Source organism: Fistularia commersonii, chromosome 1, assembly GCF_037954325.1.
Source record: "Fistularia commersonii isolate RoL2024-O1a breed Wild chromosome 1, RoL_Fcom_v1.0, whole genome shotgun sequence".
Taxonomy (NCBI): Eukaryota; Metazoa; Chordata; class Actinopteri; order Syngnathiformes; family Fistulariidae; genus Fistularia; species Fistularia commersonii.
The window spans coordinates 19113000-19131340 of NC_141284.1; the positions used below are offsets into that span (position 1 = coordinate 19113000).

Sequence of the window (18341 nt, forward strand, 5' to 3'; positions counted from 1 at the left end):
TGTGATGTCCGTAGTGTCAGAGGTGTCTTAAAATAGAACCCAAAGATGTCTTTTTATCCAAACAGAGTTTATGGCTGTTACGTAACCCAGAGCATCGCATACTGACTCACTGTCATTCTGTGCACTTGGTCTGGAGAAGAAAACGTCTATGTCGAGGCACCAATAGGAGGCTTCTCTCCTGTTTACACTGAGACGAGTGGCCCGCGATGGTCACTCAGGCAACCACAGCCATCCTACATACCCTCCCTGGTCGACTGGATTTAGCCACAAGCTAGTACATCTGACTTACCTTACCAAGTGTGTGTGAATAAAATATGTAGGCAACGTGGTGGTGCAGTAGTTTACGTTCCCACCTCACCATACCAAGGTTCCTGGTTGAATTCCAGTACTATTTGAGGCCAAAATGCCTACAAAGGCCAACATCAGCCAATATATCCCCTAACTGTTTCGGCCCGGCTCCACCAGCCATAACAGTCTTTCAAGACACCTGTGGGCTCTGAAGAAACCTCACGTGACTTCAGATTGTAAGTTCTACTGTCAGCAAATCTGGGCGAACTGGGTTACAGCAATAAGATTGAACTTTTAATGAGAATGTGGAAAGTCCACCTTGCTTTCACAGGCATGGCCACTTCCTCCATCTTATCAGCAGAGACCATGGAGTCCTGAAGCAGCGCCAGCTGCCAAGACAACCAGCGCTGAAGGGCCATAGACAGCCTGCCAGGCCTCGCAGGCCGTATGACTCAGAATGGGCTTCAATAGGAGGAAGCACTTGAGGTGTGCTTGTGCTTTCTCTTGAAAGCCCAACCTTTTTTGCACTGCCTGAGTGGCCTCAGGGTGTGCAGCCTTGGAAGTGTGTTTAAATTAAAATAAAATGTAAGACTTATCTCATCTCAAAGTTATGTTGAAAAGAAAACAGCTGGACTCGGGCTGGATTAGCACTAATGGATCAGTCGATCCATAGTTCTGTTCATTTAAATGCCAGCGCTGCTCCTTTGTCTGGCGTGGTTTATGTTTCCAAAGGGAGCCCGTCCGAGGTAGGTGTTTACGTAACACGGTGGGATCCATCAGTTCCTGTGTGTACATAACTTTTGATATCTTGGGCTGTTTTTATAGACAGAAACTGTTGTCAAGTCAACGCTTCTATAAAAGCCGCCTCTCTTAAACCAGCCTCCTCGTGTCTGGAGGATGAAAGAACCGTCTCTCAATACAAGCAGATTCTTCTGGATCAAACCAAATTTGTCATGGATAGGTTGTTGGAAGCAGACCCTGTCCACGTTCCCGTGCTACCATTAGTCTGTGTCTCTACATGGACCAACTGAACAAATGTCCCATTTATGCAAGAGATCAATATTTAATCATAGTTGCAGCATGAAAAAGACAAACACAGCCAGAAGGTTCAGGAGCTCAGACGTTCATCCAAGTCAACTGATCAAAGTGGCAAAGAGAAACCCATGCTTGCCAGGATGACCTCAAACCAGACCTGGGTGTGCTTTGCCTGAGTATTTCTTACAAAACAGCAAAGTAGGAGGATTTTATGTGCATAAAGATTTTTTCATCATCAAATCTCCCCCCCCCCCCAAGACTTTTTTAGCACAAATATTGAAGGTTTCAGCGCTTATGTTTGGAGTCGACTTTAACATATTGAAAAGCCTGAAGTGGATGTTGTGGTTTTAATGAAACTGACTCTAAATAGCAATGGGAGAGTCCAGCCTCATCCCGAAACAGTAACTGTACTTTTGGAGCTGACGGATCAGGTCCGAGCAGGTTCGCTGAAAGTCCCTGATATTCAGTGGAAAGTCTGGACTGAAGGGACGACATAAAACACTTGTGTTTGAAAAGGTGACAGAAAAGTTGGCCAATTGTCAGGCCTGTAAAGATGGCAGCTTCCCCTGGGTGGGGAGACCGGAAAGCAGGAAGAACACACCTGCGGAGTGACTGGCCGGTCTGCTCCACACAGTTAATTATTGATGGTTTGCATTCACTCCAATGAGTAACACTATTGGTCCGCTGCACTTAATCTCATCTTGTTATTATTGAGGTATCAGAGTAAAGGTAGATATCATGAAAGCAGGGTTTTCTTTCTCAGGGGGTTCAAGGTGCTTGACCGGTAATTGCTGCAGAACATGTTGAGTTTTAGTGTGTTGATCTGCTCACGTGTACGCTCTTCAACGTGCAGTGTGATGAATAGTTGAGGATGTCCCCAATGGATGAAAGATGAAAGGAACGAAAGAGTAATATAACCACATACCGACGTTTTAAAGGAACCTCATCATGAAGTGGTGTAAACCGCTGTCCTTGGCTCCGCTCAGTCTGCTGTGAACATGGAGTGTTTAGACAGAGTCAGAGATTGAACCCCCCCCCCCCCCCATCCTCATATCCCCGGAGCGTCGAGGTCCAAGGAGCAAAGTTGGCCAAATATTCGTACCCGCCGTCTGTGGGTCCCTTTTATTATAAATTCTTGAGTTGGAGGTTGAAATGTAAAAGGCTCCAAGTCTTGTGGTGTTTCTTGTTTGACAACATTTAAAGCCATCAGTCTTTGGGAACCCAGTGATGTAATAGGGTTATTTTCCCGACCAGACTGTTTTCTGAAAGTCATTATGCTGCTATTCTTGTCCTGGTAGAATAACATAAGTATGATGGCCGGTTGTAGCCAGTAAAGAGATGAGTGATGGCTTGTGCTGCTGCAAGCTTCCTGCTCCCAGAGCTGATCCAACACAGGAATAGGCTTTGGCTGCACAACTTATTCCTGACAAAGTAGAAGTATAACTTTGTTGTCTCACTGGTAGTCCCAGGCAATGATAATCGTATTTTTGCTGGGGATGAAGACAAAAAAGCAGAATAATTCTTTGATGATTTCTCTATGAAAGTGCAGCGGCATCAAAACTGCAGCATCCCCACCACCTGCAATCTGGACTCAGGCCTTTTATAAACCTTTTCTAGTAATGGCATTTGTCCTTCCTTCATTGTCAAAGGTAATTCTGTCCACATGAGTACAGAATACAAAAACAGAGCAGCAGGAACAGAGAGAAGAGCGTTCATAGGAGAGCTGTATGTGAGAAGGTGCAGACCTCAGCATTCATCACATGTCCGAAACTTTTAAAATGTGTGACTAAGTAAGAATCTGTTTCGATTGCATTGTGAGTGACATGCCACCAAGAGATGCGACCTGATGTCCTGTGACAGCAACGGGAGCTCAAAGAGCGTTTAGATCAGGGAATGGTTTGAAGAGGTCCGATGTCCTTCAACCAGATCTATGAGGCGCACACTTGAGTTTTACACATTGATGTCACATTGATGTTTTCAAAGCCACCTGTTGGTTTAATGAGATGTGTCAAGTTAGAGAATGGGTTTGCGCTCCAGCTTTTTTCAGCAGGAGTGTTTGCGGCCAGGCTGGTTCCCCTGGGGGCTGTGGACGTTTTTGGGGCTCATTGTGTGTCCGCGGCTCAGCGCTCAGTGAATGCAGGCAGATGAGATCCTCCTGACCTCAGCACTAGTGCGAGCGAGCCCAGCACCACTGAGGCCCACCGTACAAAAAGATCAGTGTGGTACTATTGTGTGGGTTTTTTTTTTTGTCATAAGCAATTTTTCAACTCTTAGTTTGGCCCCCTTGTCGACTTCCTGCGTTATATCTCCGACCGACTGCCTTATCAGTCCATTTACCTTCTGTGGAGGGGAAATAAGAGGAGCCACAGCATCAGTGTAAATGTGGTATAATAAGTGACAGAGCTGCAGGATGCTGCTTGTTTCCAATCTTATCGGAAGTGACCGACCTGCAGCCATCGACAAGAAAGTGAAGCAGTGACAAAAACTCCAAAGTGTGTTGTAAAATCAGAGTGGCTGACAAAGGACAGGCTTAGTGTGTGTTCTGGTTTCCAGTATCTTTTCCACCAATTTAAATAATCCTACTTTTCTGCTGGAACACTCAAAATGATGCATCTGTCCACAACATGCATGAGATAATGGGTCTGCATGCGTATTCAAGTCATAAAGGTCTTGAAAATCTCTGATGTAACCAATCAGTATTTAATATAAAAAAGACAAAAAGACATACGTTCCTATATCAGGAGGCAAACTGTCATTTCATCCAGGAACCTGCAACAACATCCATCAGAAGTTCAACAAAGAGCAAAATCTCCAGACTCAAAGTTTCTCCAACACAATTTATTTTCACTGACTGATAATGGAACCCATCACAAGTGTGTATGTGTGTGCGTGTGTGTGTGCGTGCGTGCGTGCGTTTCTTCAGGAAATCTGAATTTTCTTCAGCGTTTATTTTCTGCAAATGTATGACCTCAGCCCAGATGAATGAAGAGGCACAGAAATGAGCAGATGAAGAGGGGAAAATGCTCTGACAGCTTCTCAAACAAAGTTCTCGTGCCTTGTTGTCCAAAGCCCTGCTGACCTTCTCTGAGTTCTACCCAACCATCTTTTGCTTCTCTACATGTCGTTTGATTAGATGAGAGGCTATGCTCTCCTCCATTCATGGTTCTGAACACCGACTGCAGCCCAGACGTTCTGGAGCAGATCAGGAATCACGGACTCACATTCCCCTTCAGTAAGGACTTCTTCAGATTTTAAAAATTTCCCCGAAAGCCTTTCCCCCATAGTTTCTGTGTTATGGCTCTTGTCCACATATGAAAGTTTGTTTTCAGTTTTGTTTCCACTACTGCCTTTGACGTACTTAACACCTCTTTGAATTCCTCCTCAGTTTGCAAAACACGGGTGGCTCATGGAACCAACTCCCACGAGGTAAGATTGCCACAGAGCGCTAGGGCCACCCACACCCTCCCCCAGTGTTTGTCTTGCGGAGGCAGTGACACTCGTCCTGTCTCAGGAATTGTCATTTAACTGGAAGTCAAACAAGAAAATCAGATAACGTCTCATACCTCATGGATCTTTGTGTGTCAGTTAGAATCGGTATGCGCTCTCTTCACCTCCACGCCCAAACCATTGACTCCAGTTAGCTTTCAAGCCTGTCTTAGTGACTCGTGGGGACGTCCACTCTGTCCTCCCGCCAACAGATGGCCATCATCTTCAGCGAGGAGGACCTGAAAGACGTGAAGCCTCCTTGTGTCATCCAGAGCTTCATCAACCACAACGCCGTGCTCTACAAGGTGTTTGTGGTCGGGGACTCCTATACGGTGGTGGAGAGGCCGTCCCTCAAGAACTTTCCTGTCGGACCTACAGGTAAGGATAGGCACAGAAACACAAATGCGATCCAAGCCCAAACTGGACCCACGGTATCCGACCTGCACCACAAAGTGCCCATGAAATCACCAAGTGGTTCTCGTGATCGGACCTTTTGCAGAGAGACTGGTCCAATAGGTCCAAACCGCTCACCTTTGTCGATGTGCCGCTCCATGTCATGTTTTTCTTCCTGCAAGTGCAGTGAGAGGTGAGAAATTACATTACAAGGGGGGGTCGTAGACGGTCATCCAGGGGCAGGTCCTGTTTTCTGGACTCTGGTGAAAGGGCCTCTCCATCCTCGGCCTTCGCTGTTCTCTCTCTCCAGTCAGAACAAAGAAAAGCGGCTCTCCGTCAGGTTCTCCATCCTGCCAGCACATTTTACAGCTCCAAAACAACGGTTACCATGGAAACTAGTTTTCTTCCCCCTGAACTCAAAACATGCCGGCTGAGCCGATGAAGGAATCTCCTCATGGGACTTCCTTCTGGTTTCTGTTCTTTCCATCAGCCCCTGAGGATGTGGATTCAGGCAGCCGCTGAGCTCTGCCTCCACCTAGTGGCAGGATCAGACTCGCGCGCATGTTCGGACAAACGCCATCGTCTCCTTCTAACCGTTACTTTATGCTTCATTTTATGTTCAGACAGGAGAGCCATCTTCTTCAACAGCCACAACGTTTCCAAACCGGAGTCATCCTCAGACCTGACCTCGGTACGTCGAACTGTCGCCGGCCTCCGAGCGCGTCGACGTCCTCGCATCTTGTGACGCACCTGTCCTATTCTCGTGTCCTCTCCCAGAGAGAGAACGTGGAGGGCGTTTCTCTGCCGCCCAGCGACGACGTGATCCGAGAGCTGTCCAGGTCGCTGCGACAGGCGCTGGGCGTGTCACTGTTTGGCATCGACGTCATCATCAACAACCAAACGGGACAGCACGCCGTCATTGACATCAATGCATTCCCTGGTAGGTGCGGTCTCTTCTCCAAACCTTCTACACAGTTGCTGCTGCTGCTTTGGGCTTTGGAGGTTCAAATAAAGGAACTCCACAGCTTTCTCTTGTCTAGGTTCTTCAACCAGGTAGGACGGACACGTCAGTGATTGGTTAAGCTTCAGAAGTGTAATAAAGGACACTTTGGATTCTTTTCAGACCCAATTCTTACATAATAATAATAATGATTCATCCTTTTTGAATCCTCATTGGAAGTTTGTTCTCTGCGATTAACCCATCATGGGTAAACCATAAGCAATGGGCTGCCCTCTACCAGCGCAAGGGGAGCAGTTAGGGGTTAAGCGTCTTGGTCAACAACACTTCGACACACTAGGAGGAGCCTGGAATCGAAGTTGGTTCCTCTACCTCATGTTTCTTATTTCTAAATAAACCTGTATTTTGGTCGGAATGCTACTGTGAATGCCAATGGCATCGGAGCAACAAATTCATGTACAGAGCAAAGTACCCAGGATGTAAAAGCAATCTGTAGCCATTATTTTGGGATGGCTTTCCTCAATATCAGAAAATCAGGTTTGTGACAAGTATGATGGGATTTCTGTCCTTGGGGATTAAAAGCCTGATTGGACGTTAAAAGGCTGCGTCCTCAGATATACGCTGTCTGAGGTATTACAAAGAGATGAACCATGTTCTGCAGGGCTGATGGTTCTAAAACACTAGCCTGTAACTCAAAAAAAAAAAAAGACAGACCTTTATTTAGTCAGTCCGTTCCGCCTGCATCATCAGCGAACTTTGACCTCTGCTTTTAACCGTAGCTGACCCCTGAACTGTGAGCAGCGCTCAAGGAGCAGTTAGGGGTTCAGATGATGACGCCTCTGACCTCCTGAGAAAGACGCTGGAACGACTGAGCGAACAGTCTGAGGTTCAAAACCATGAAAGCGATGATAGGGAGTTTAAACGGTTCCACAGTAGTGATCCCTCAGAGACCGCAAGAGGTCGAAAGGACCCGGCTCCTGCTTGAAATGCTCTCCAAACCTGCCTATAATAGGGACTGTGAAGGTTTTTGATCCAACATGTTGTCAATTAGGAGGAGAACACCAGGAAGAGCCGCCTCCCCTTGACCACGAGCACGTTCTCCTGTGTTCTCAGGTTACGAGGGGGTTCCAGAGTTCTTCAATGACCTGCTGAACCACATCAGCAATGTTCTTCAAAGCCACAACCCGGACTTCGCCTGCGAGCAGCCCAAGGGCCTGCCCATGGGCGCTCCGGTACCCAGCGCCGCCCCGCTGGCGCCCAGCTGCTGCAGCGTGCTGAGTAAGGAGGCGGGAGGCAGCCCCTGGATCGTGGGGGGCGTCAGGAGCCTGAAGGGCCCCCGCCAAAGACTAAGCAGCACCTCAGCCATGCCCCCAAACTTCCAGCAGCACTGTGTCTCCACAATAGCCACCAAGGCCTCCTCCCAGTAACCGATGCCTCACCCACTCTCCGTTTGACCCCCCCCAAACAAAAACGGATGACAATAGTGACAATAATAATCAATAATAATCATAATAATTATGATGTTAATGATAATGTATCTAATTAGAAACCAACCTTTCATATGTAGTCCTTGTAAATGATGGTGACTGGGTGTAAGCTTTCTCTCTGGCTTTTTCTATTTTTGGTTTCGTCCAATGAGACTTAACAGTACTGTAATGTGAACCTTTGGGAACTTTGCCTAATTGCTGATTTTTATTTCTCTCTTGTGTGACTTTGCTGTAATGAATCAGGCCAAATCAGGACTGGAGAGAGCTGTGCCACTTGATGTGCAATGTTTATCCCCTTGTATCTCTCTCTATCTCTCTCTCTCTATCTCTCACTCTCTCACACACACACACACACACACACACACACACACACACACACACACACACACACACACACACACACACAGAGACAGGTGCTTTGGCAGTGGAGTTGACCCTGGTGGCATGGTGTGTTTATGTTGTGTTCTGTACCACTGACTCCTCGGCACCGGGGGATGGGGGGGTCCCTGGAGGAACGGAGGTCGGAGGTCGCCCACAGACAGCAGCGCGCAGTGTGTCTGCAGGCGATACGAGGCTCATTGTGAACGACAAGTTTGAACAAAGATAAGCTGTCAACTTTTCTGAGTGCCATCACATTTAAGTAAAAGATGGACAGTTTAAAAAAAAAAAAAAAAAGAGAAAAAAGGTAGAGAAGCTGAATCTCTCTGACTATGTGACCAACTTTTTTTTTTTTTTCTTTTGTATTTGCTTGTTGTTGCATCAGTGTTTGGAAACAGTCTGATTGTTAAACTGTCCTGGTTCACGTCATCACAGCGCAGGACAACAGAATCACATTCCGCTTGTGTTTGAAGGTGTTTTCAGAGAATTCCGTGATCTCCACACTTCCGGTGGGATCTCGCATCATTTCATGAGTTCCGACTCTCCTTGAAGAGTGTCCTCAGTGTGTGTGCCTGTCCTGGAAGCAAACCCAACAAGACTGCGCCGCTTTATCAAAATATGTCCTGTTCTGTTTAATTACAAAACTATTTATTCCGTTTAAACTTTAGCTAGAATGTGTCTCTGATAGCCATCAAAGTGGCTACTAATTTTGCTACCAATTAATGCGATTAAACTAAAGTCAGATAACATCTAGTACAATTGAAATTTTTGTTTTCATTATGAAAGAGCAGTTCTAACTGTTTTTAATAAGCATCCCATGAAAATCACCGCCCAGACGGTTCATTTGCGTCACACCGAATTCTCAGTCCTTTCAGATCCAGCTGTGAAGTCACAGGTTCAAATCATGAGGGGACATGATGGAGTCTTCCTTTTGTTCCCAGTGTTCACTGTGAGGTGTTTTTTTTTTTAAGTCCAGTTTTGTTCATATCTTTTCCTGACATCAACTGAGAGCAACTTGTATTCTATTGAGATTTTATGAGGAAGATGTTTTATATAAATGAAGCATGTGATGTTTCGAACAAACCGTGGATATTTACTAAGTGATCAGTGCAATTGGTGGTCAGGTTGTCGAACCAAGTTGGTGTCAAAGGGTCCGACCACCTTGGGGTCTCCCTCTAGCATCTAGTGGGATGAGTGCCAACCTTCCAGATCAGCGTGTTCCTCTGAACCTGCTCCTGTTCTCGTCCCAGAGCTGCTGCTGCTTCTCCCAGCTCTCTGGTTTCCTCCATCAGTCGGGACTCTCCTGGCGCTCGCTGTGTTTGCAGCCATCTCACGGGCGCCAGACAGTCTTGACCTTCCATTTCCTTCTTTATCTTCAGTCGCATTGTTTTCACGTGTTGCTTCAGGCAGCAAGTTCAGGGGAGCCACTCATGTCATTTCCTCAGCAGAAGTTGAGGATGCAGTGTATGTCAAAGGGGGATCTGTGTACGCCACCGTACTGCGCGTCCTACGTTGTGTTCTCTGTTGTGCTTCTAAATGAGAAATAAAAGATTAATCCTACCCTGATCACTCTGCTCTCATGTGAATCTCTTCAGCCCCGGTTTCAAACCAACAGACCTGAAGATGTCTATAGGTTATCCAGAACATGGTCAATTCATGTCAAAATCTTAAAAAAAAATAATCAAGCGAAATTACGACAAGTAGAAAATTTTGACAAGAATTAACAGGCCTGATGAAACTTGATAAAAATGTTAATTATCCCTCAACATTCACTGGCTTTCTCCTCTTTAAGTCCAAATAACAGAAGCAGCTCTCTACTCTTCGTGAACATCTTTTCCAGAGGCCATGCCAGCCTGATGACGCTCTTTCCTCTCCTTTTCAAGTTCCTGGCAAGAAATGTGCTTTTGGACAAAAATCCCAGGTAATTTCCACTTCAAAATATGCACCAGAGCGTTTGACAACGTTTCTATTTCCTTTTAGCTTATTCCTGATACCTAGGAAGTCTCACATTGGTTAATTTCATGTTTCTTTTTTTTACTCATTTTAAATTGGTTATCAGATACATTCTTTCTGGATCTTCCGGCTTGTGGATAGAACTTAATTGATCCTTGGGAGACTCCCTTATGGACATTTTTGGAAACCTCAATATTATAGTCAGGAAATTATTATCCTGCTGGTCGAATGTGGTCTTCTGAATTTCTGATTGTACCGAAGGATATCGGCCTTCAGTTTATTTTCCAGATTACACACCACGATCATCAGACGACCAGTTTTATTTGCTTACAAAAATCTTGTGGTCTCAGCAGCTTCTTGGGCCCTTTGTCTTGGGATTGTGATTAAAATAATAATTAAGGATGGAGCAGGATTGCAATTATTTAGCCTTTTCTCTCAATATCCATGACTGGAAAAAATAAGCAATGGTTTCCCAGGACACGACGGCACCACGTGCAGGCCAAAGCAGATCTTTTTACCCTTTTGTTAGAAGCCTTGAGCGTATTATCTGTTACTGAAGCCACCATATACCTCTTATTACTTTAATTTCTTTCTACAAATATTCATTGTCATCTTCCAACACTGTCCTAAGTGCAAATACGGGTGCTAATCTCCCGGTTCAGCATGTCGCCATCCAGCCTCCGCAAATTTATGGCCTCGCCCTTCTGAACGGTGCACTTCATGGATTTAGAAAAAGTTTAAATGACGGAGACACACGGAAAATGTATACACGCTGGCTTACTGAGAAACTATACAGAAATACTAGGTAATAGAATATCTTTTCATAATTTTAGTTTTCTGTACATGTAAAAAAATACAAAGATATATATTTACAAGGGCAACAGGGAAAAAAAAAAGACAGTAGAAAGGCTCAGGTGCTGCTTCCCGCAAAACGGAGGCAGTTAATGCAGTTGTGGATGGTGTTTTGTTTGGCTGGCTAACAGGCCCAGGATGGTGGAGAGACAGTGGAGTTTCTCCTTGACCTGCTCCGGCAACTTCTCGTTTTCCTTGTACCTTAGAAGAAGAGACACAGAAGAACTGGTACCATGCAGCAGTAATGGGGCGATTTAAAGTCGTAATGAAAAGTTGTCAAGGACATCATCCATTGGGAGACTGTTGTGCACCTGGTTATCCGGCCCTCTGGAGACGTGTACATAATGCAGGAAACTCCAGCCTGGACCACCAGCTGAGACCCGTCGTTGAACTGGACCCACACTTCACCGCTCGTCAGCTACAAAAACGACATTGCAGCTTTTACTGACGGGGGGGGGGGGGATTCCACACAGCTCCGAGCTGCTCGCTATTCTGCTCTGCTTACCTGAGATGCCCATCCAACGTTTGGCACAAATATGGATTTCAGCACTTTTCCTGTGCTCCGCACCAAGTCCTCACACACCGGAGAACCTTTCTTGCTCAGGCTGGCTGACGTGAAATCAGATCCATCGTAGGAGATCATCTGAAAAGAGATGTGGTTGTTCAGTTATCTTCTGGATTTGTGTTGATTCTGCAGTGTGAGGATGAGGATCACTTACGGAGGGAGTGATCTGAGGAGGGCGAGGAGGTGAAGCTGCATCGGGAGGCACTGGTTTTCGGGTCGGTGACAACCAGAATGGTGACTCTGGATTAGTGGGTTTCCTGTCGGACCCGAACCAAATGTCAGCATCAGGAGAGCGGGCGAGTAAGATGAGCAGAAAAAAAGAAAGCGTGTCCATCTCACCTGCCGATGGTTATGGGGAAGAAGGGGGTGCTCTTGGTGCTGCGCTGCTCCTCTGCCCTGATGGCAGCCTCCAGAGACAGACAGGTGGTGTGGCCCTCGTCGGAAAGCTCCACATAGAGCCTGCTCTCTGGACTCAGGCCGTTCAGCCCCACCTCCCCCTTCACGGTGTACGACTTACCCGTCTTCTCCACCACCCGCACCAGTTCCGAGGTCTTGTGGGTTTTTGCTCCTAAACAAGGGGGAATAGGTTTGTCAACAGATACAAAGAATGTTGTCTTGCTGCGTGATTCGACCGTATTTTTCGTATTTATACAAACGTGTGTGAATAACTTTACTATTTATTTTGGTCGGTGTTGTAGGACAGGGAAACGACCGACCAAAAAACAACTTAGATACAATAACTACATGAAATTGTTCAATATTTGCCGGACACGACTTAAAACCCTACAAGAATCTCAAAAAGCAGGCACCTCCAGATCGAGGGGAAATCAGAATTACAAACAAATAGCACAAACCAGTCGGTTCGGTAAGTAAGGTGTCAGAAACAAGAGCCTAGAATTCATTTGTCCTGACAGAAATGTGTTCGGGGCAGATCTCAGTGCCTAAGGATGCAGAAAAATAGCGAGCACACTGACCAGAGAACGCTGAGATCAGTCTCACCGTCATAGAAGCAGACCTCCAGGTCTGCGTTGGGAGTGTTCTCCATCAGCATCACTTTCGCATACTTCGTATAAAGCGTCACTTTAGGCGTCTTGGATTTCACCAGCTGGACAAACTTGGAGGCATACTGGTACTTTTTCCAGTATTTTTCTGAGGCGAGAGAGAAAGAAAAGCACTGAACAAATCTGTGCCGTTCCACTGGCTGGTGTTACCGTGTTTACAAATGTTCCCCGGAAGTACCTGGGAGATCCTCGTAGCTACAAATCAAAATATCTTCGGGTGGAGCCGGCGGGCAGTCCAGCACAGGAAAGCCCTTTCCGCCATTCGGCTGGTAGATCGTCACCTACGGCAGACAGCGGCGAGAAGGGCAAAGGTCACACGGGTAAATATGCTTGTTTCTCGGGAGAAAATTAAGAGCGACTTGTGATGTTCGCAGTGCTAACCATGGAGCCATCCCAGGAGATCCGCAGAACTTCTTTGACCCTCTCTTGGCCGCCTTGGGATTTCAACAGTTCCATACAAACTTCGCCCGTGTCCAGGATGCTCACCTGAGACAAAGACAGGTCAACAGCTGCTTTTCAGCTGACAAAGAATAGGAGCTGAAGTGGTGTTCCGATCTTACAATGGCATTTTTGGTCTTCTGTCTGATGGGCTTCAGTCTGGATGCACACAGAGGTGGGACGATGTCCCTCAGGGTCTTCTTCTCCTTTTCCACGCCGGGTTTGCCCGACTGGAGCTTGGGTTCTCTGCTGTGAGGAGGCTGGGACTCGGCTCCCGGGATGTTCTCCAAGTACAAATTGGGGTTGGAGGCGTGGAGTTGGTGCTGGGAGTGCAGGTTGTGATGGGGGTTCAAAGCTGTGCTGGTGGTCTTCTCCGACCACGACCCGTTAACCTCTAGAGGTCTTCTGCCGCTATGGAAACTGCCGCTACTGCTGTGAGTGCTGCTGTCTGCGGCCCTCTGCCCAGAACCTAAAGAATGACAATATTTGTCAAGATTTGCTGAAGTGGGACGGTTTCATCTGGAATCTGTAAAGTTGAAAAAAAGTCATCGACCTTTTTATATCCTGAAATCCATTTTCATTTAAAAACAACAAAGTTGCTCAAAGTGCAGGACAGTCCTGATAAAATACAAAAACAAGGGCCTTTTAAAACACACACATAAGACCCAAACAGCAGTGACTCTGTTCATACTGAAGCCCAGGACACCGAGGCTAAGGCCTGTCCTACGCTCAGCGTCAGGCCTGGACAACGCGACGATTGCAATTATCCTTGTTGCTGAAGTGACAAAAAATAAATAAAAAATCGATGCGGTGGAACCAACGTGCTCAGATCCCTCGTGAGCGAAGATCCAAAGCGAAAAACTAAGATCGTACCTTCATTATTGAGCCAGTTTGTGACTCCGTCCAGGTCTTGGAGTTGGAAGCTGGGCGGCTGAGTGGTCTGGGAGGACAACGAGAAACCAGAGCTGAAAAACAGGAAAGTCACATCTTTACATCCAGATTCCATTTGGTGGAAACCTAAAGAGGATCGGGGCTTACTTTGCTGGCTGTTTGACGGGGGGAGAGGGCTGCCGGTTATGCTGTGAAAACACGAGTTGAGCAGAGGACTTGGAGAAGAGCGGTCTTCCTATGGTTGTCAGAGTCTCCTCTGAGTGGCACCGCCCCAGTTCGGGGGAGGAGGAGCCCTGGACCGCTCCGGAGGAGCTGCACCGGTCGGAGGAGCGTGCCCTCCTCAGGTAGCGAGAGTGAGGCTGTCCGTTTCCTCCGTCGTGAATCTCCCTGCTCCTGCCTTCCCTGTGAAATCTGTCTGCTGGTGGATGTTGCTGCCACTGGTCCGGGTCCTCAAAGCGGGCACCGCCGGGTTGGTGAGGAAGACTTGTGATCGGCGTCATGCGGTTGGGCAGGGCCGAGCCGATCACGTGCCTGGCTCTCCGGTGGAGGCGGCTGCTGTTGCTTCCCGAGGTAGAGGAGGTGCAAGCCGTGGAGATGGTCGCGATGCCACTGTCTATGGATCCGTCATTCCCTATCCCGAGCCCCTTGGTTCTGACCAGCAGACTCTGGGTCATGAAAGGGTGGTCCAGCATGGCAGACAGGCTGGGCCGCTGGGCCGGGTCTTTCTGCAGCAACTGGTGGATCAGATCCTGAGCCTCCGGGGAAACGTGGTTTGGCATTTCGTATTCCCCAAGAACCACTTTGGAGAGGGTGTGTTTGACCGTGTCGGTGTCGAACGGAGGGCGGCCCATCAGAAAGGCGTAGAACATGCAACCCAGAGACCAGACGTCAGACTCCAGGCCATGGGCACTGCGGGTGGCCACTTCAGGGGAGATGTAGTTTGGCGTCCCGCACATGGTGAAGTGCTTTTCATTTGGGAGTTTGAGCTGAGTGGCCAGGCCAAAGTCCGCTATCTTAATGTTCATGTTGGTGGTGAGCAGCAGGTTTGCCAACGTGAGATCTCGATGCAAAATGCCATGAGTGTGTAGATACAGCATTCCTCTGACTATTTGATGCATGAAATTCCTCGCTAGGAGAGAAAATAAAAAGGAAATTGATAAACGTGAGGCACAAGCTTTACCGCTTCAATCATCCTCAAGGACAGTTTTCTTCTCTAGCCACAACAAAACAAGGTATGAGGTCAGGGTGCCTTTGGCTGCGACATAGGGATGAAACACAACATTATCAAACAGTTTTTGATGCTAAAGCTAATCACGTCCGGTCACAATTCTCACCTTCGTCCTCAGAGAAAGGCAGTTTTCGTTCCTTCAGGTATCTGCTCATCTCTCCATTATGACACATCTCCAGCACCAGGTACACATAATTGCTGTCTTCAAAGTAGTTGTACAGCTGCAAAAGAGATATAAAAACTCCGGTTGAATAAAACATATGCCCTTTTTCATTATGGGAGCAAGTTCTGTATCACCTCTTTCAAAAAGTAAGGATCCAGAGTTGGGATTCTACCAGCCCATGCTCTGATGAAATTCAGGGCTTACGGTTTGAGTATCTTTAAATACATTTTTCAATCATTTCACACTCCTTTATATGTGGAGGAAACACCAAAAAGCTTTGTATCCACCCCTTTCCCTTGGATGAGAAAAAAAAAAGAATCAATTCCATTTTTCTCAAGTACACAAGGAACAAACTCAGTTTGAAGAATAAGGCTGTGTTTCTTTGACCCCCCACACACGCACGCACACACACACACGCACGCACAAAAAATCTGAACAAGTGAACTCCACGTAGAATGTGTACACATGATTTTGAATGGATTGAATAGTCAAATAATTACAGGTGAAAGCCCCATCTCCCCTCATCAGGTAACCATCACGATGGCAACACAAAATTCAGTAACATAAGCGGTTTCCATTTCAGTAAGGAGGTAACGCAGTGAGATGAATCCTCTTCACACAAAGCTCCATCAAACAAAGATCAAATTACACCAACATATGTGTGACTCTAAGCAGCACGAAGGGTAATCTACTGCAGATAACATGCGATGAATCCAGCCAACGTTACCTCAAGTATTGAAGGGTGCTTCAACCGGCAATGAATCTCCACCTCATTTGTCACTCGCTGGACCATGCCAGCTTTGTGCATTGCTTTTTTGTCAATCTGCAGAGACAGAGTGGGAGTTATCTTCCTGTAATGTGCTGCTGCTATGATGTAGTTATTTATAACCAACGTGTTCTGTTTGCATTTTGATGCATATGTTTGCTGAAAATTATATTAACCAGAAATGAACTTCTGTTTATCTAAAATCTTGTGCATATCTGAAAATCTTAGTCTTCAATCAAAAAGCAGATGTTAAAGCTGACAGATTCACCTAACTGTCTTAGAAAAGCCAGACTGTTGCAGCCGACTATCATCAAAAACTTCCAGTAGTATTCGTAATGCAGTTATAGTGTCAAATAGGATACGGATATTTGAAATCGGTCTATTGATACAATATGGCCATTTAAATATCCTGATCCTGTGGTGCATTTTTTTCCTCTCCACACACACAGACACTTTGTAGAAGAAATCAAGGTGAGGGCTACCTAAATGTTAAAATAAATTGTGATAAAAACAAATTCTTACCGTTTTGATTGCGACCTCCAAACCAGTCTTGACTGATTTTGCCCGGTAAACACATGCAAAGGAACCTTTGCCGAGGAGGGTGAGGACTTTAAAATCCTATAAACAATATAGATCATAAAGATTATGAGGAGAATAGGATTAAATTGCACCTTCCGTGGATTTTGATGGTTATCCTCAATCTAAAATAGACGCATTTCGCCGAACTTCAGAAACTAGATCCTTGTACCTCAATGCTGTCCTCCTTGTTCAAACTACATAATGTACCCTCCGCATCCGAGCCCGCTTGGGAGTCGATTGATCTCTTTTCTAGAAAATAGTCAATAATTCGATCAAACATGGTCCTCGGATCCTTTGACATACTGGCTGTAGTAACAAGGTTCAATCCAGCCCCTAACGACTCACCATGGGAGAAATCCTCCCACAACAAATGTTAACCGAAATACACGCCATCAACACCTGACACAGTCATATGGCCAACCAAAACCTATCATTATCGCGGCTACTTTCCCGCTGAAGAGGTGGAGGGGGACCATCTCCCTGCAGCATCTGGACGCACCCATGTGGCCTTGGTAACAGGCACTGTTTGCCCCGGGGAGTCAGGGTAACGTCGCCTCAATAACGGAACAAACCCCTCTCTCTGCAGCACAACTCTTATTCGTTGTTATCCGTGACATTATTATTGCTCCCACCATAAATACTTCAGCCATTAAACGGCATAAATGTAGCAACGCAGGGAAGAGTGGAACTATTAGTTGTATTGTTATTTACACAGTTTAGGACAAACAGCAAGATGTGACTTCCACTTCCATCCTTCGATCGTGACAACATCCGCGGAAACTAAGCTACAGAGAAACCATAGCGAGTTTACAACTTTATACAGGTGACAGTAATGAGAATATTCTCCTACATACAGGTAAGCATGGCGAGTATATCCAAAAACATAAAGGTAACTACACCGAGAATACCCACCAAAACACATGTAACCAGATCGAGTATATCCACCAACATACAGGTAAGCATAGCAAGTATATCCACCAAGATACAGGTAACAATAACGAGTATATTCACCTTAATAAAGGTAACAATATCCAGTATATTCTCTTAAAAGCAGGTAACCATAGCGACAGTTGGCAAAAAGGAGCTAGTGTAGTTAGCCAAGCTAGCTGATGTCTTAGCCTCAGAGCAGAACTCACCTCGATCTTGTCACCGATCGACACACTCATCGTGTCCCCCTCCGTTCCCACAAAAGCGCACAAATACGTTTTAATGTGGTCCCGTCGTTGGAGCTCATCGAGCCTCCCCACGTCTTCACAGCGTAAATAAACACCGTTTCAGTTTTCCCCTCCAAAACTTTGCCCCATCTTCCATTTTGAAAATATCCGCCCGTTACCCCTGCGCCTACGTCACGTTGACGTCAGGCAGCGCTTGTGGATTAGGCCCCGCCCCCTGTCAGCCATCCTGCCCTGGATAATAATAATAATAGTAATGGTGTAAAATAGCACTTTCGCTGTTTTGTGTGTTTTTCACCGAAGTACTTTTGAAAATATAACGTTAAAGTGCAGCTTAACATATTCTCATTCAGTTTGCTGTTCAATATCTTATAACAGCTATCCTGACATCCTGTTGACAGAGACACTTTAATATCAAACAATTAACATAAAAGTTTAAATAAACAAATAAATAAATAAATGGAGATTGTGCATTCAATTGTTTAAAATTCCTTTTTGGATTAATTCATCAATTATGAAATATACTTTCCTCCTGAACAGATAAGATTATCTCAACTTGAATCAAACTCCTTCAAGAATTGTGGTGTTATCTCTGATTTTGCATAATAAAAATAAATGCCACTTGTAGCCAGGATGAAATCCGCCTTT

At 46.0% G+C, this 18341-nt stretch overlaps 2 protein-coding genes across 3 annotated transcripts in view; one reads left to right on the forward strand and one right to left on the reverse strand.

The window, feature by feature from the left end:
* itpk1b (inositol-tetrakisphosphate 1-kinase b) overlaps nucleotides 1-9592 on the forward strand; it is a 30364-nt gene extending 20772 nt beyond the window's left edge. For both annotated transcript variants that reach the window (XM_086152685.1, XM_086152692.1), the window contains exons 6-11: nucleotides 4457-4555; nucleotides 4709-4749; nucleotides 5022-5187; nucleotides 5826-5893; nucleotides 5980-6142; nucleotides 7274-9592. In XM_086152685.1, coding sequence (XP_086008811.1) covers nucleotides 4457-4555; nucleotides 4709-4749; nucleotides 5022-5187; nucleotides 5826-5893; nucleotides 5980-6142; nucleotides 7274-7587 — 851 coding nt within the window. In that variant the 3' untranslated portion in view covers nucleotides 7588-9592. The remainder of the gene's footprint in view (nucleotides 1-4456; nucleotides 4556-4708; nucleotides 4750-5021; nucleotides 5188-5825; nucleotides 5894-5979; nucleotides 6143-7273) is intronic.
* A 717-nt stretch (nucleotides 9593-10309) lies between these two features.
* Nucleotides 10310-17820, reverse strand: plk4 (polo-like kinase 4 (Drosophila)). Its single transcript, XM_086154859.1, has 15 exons — nucleotides 17658-17820; nucleotides 16465-16560; nucleotides 15904-15999; nucleotides 15120-15234; nucleotides 13933-14914; nucleotides 13768-13859; nucleotides 13017-13363; nucleotides 12838-12942; nucleotides 12635-12737; nucleotides 12395-12544; nucleotides 11735-11963; nucleotides 11550-11652; nucleotides 11336-11473; nucleotides 11142-11248; nucleotides 10310-11031 (listed from the first exon to the last, which is right to left on the reverse strand). Exons 1-15 carry the CDS (start codon nucleotides 17685-17687, stop codon nucleotides 10920-10922), a joined length of 2805 nt encoding a protein of 934 aa, XP_086010985.1. The 5' UTR covers nucleotides 17688-17820; the 3' UTR covers nucleotides 10310-10919.
* Between the last annotated feature and the right edge of the window lie 521 nt (nucleotides 17821-18341).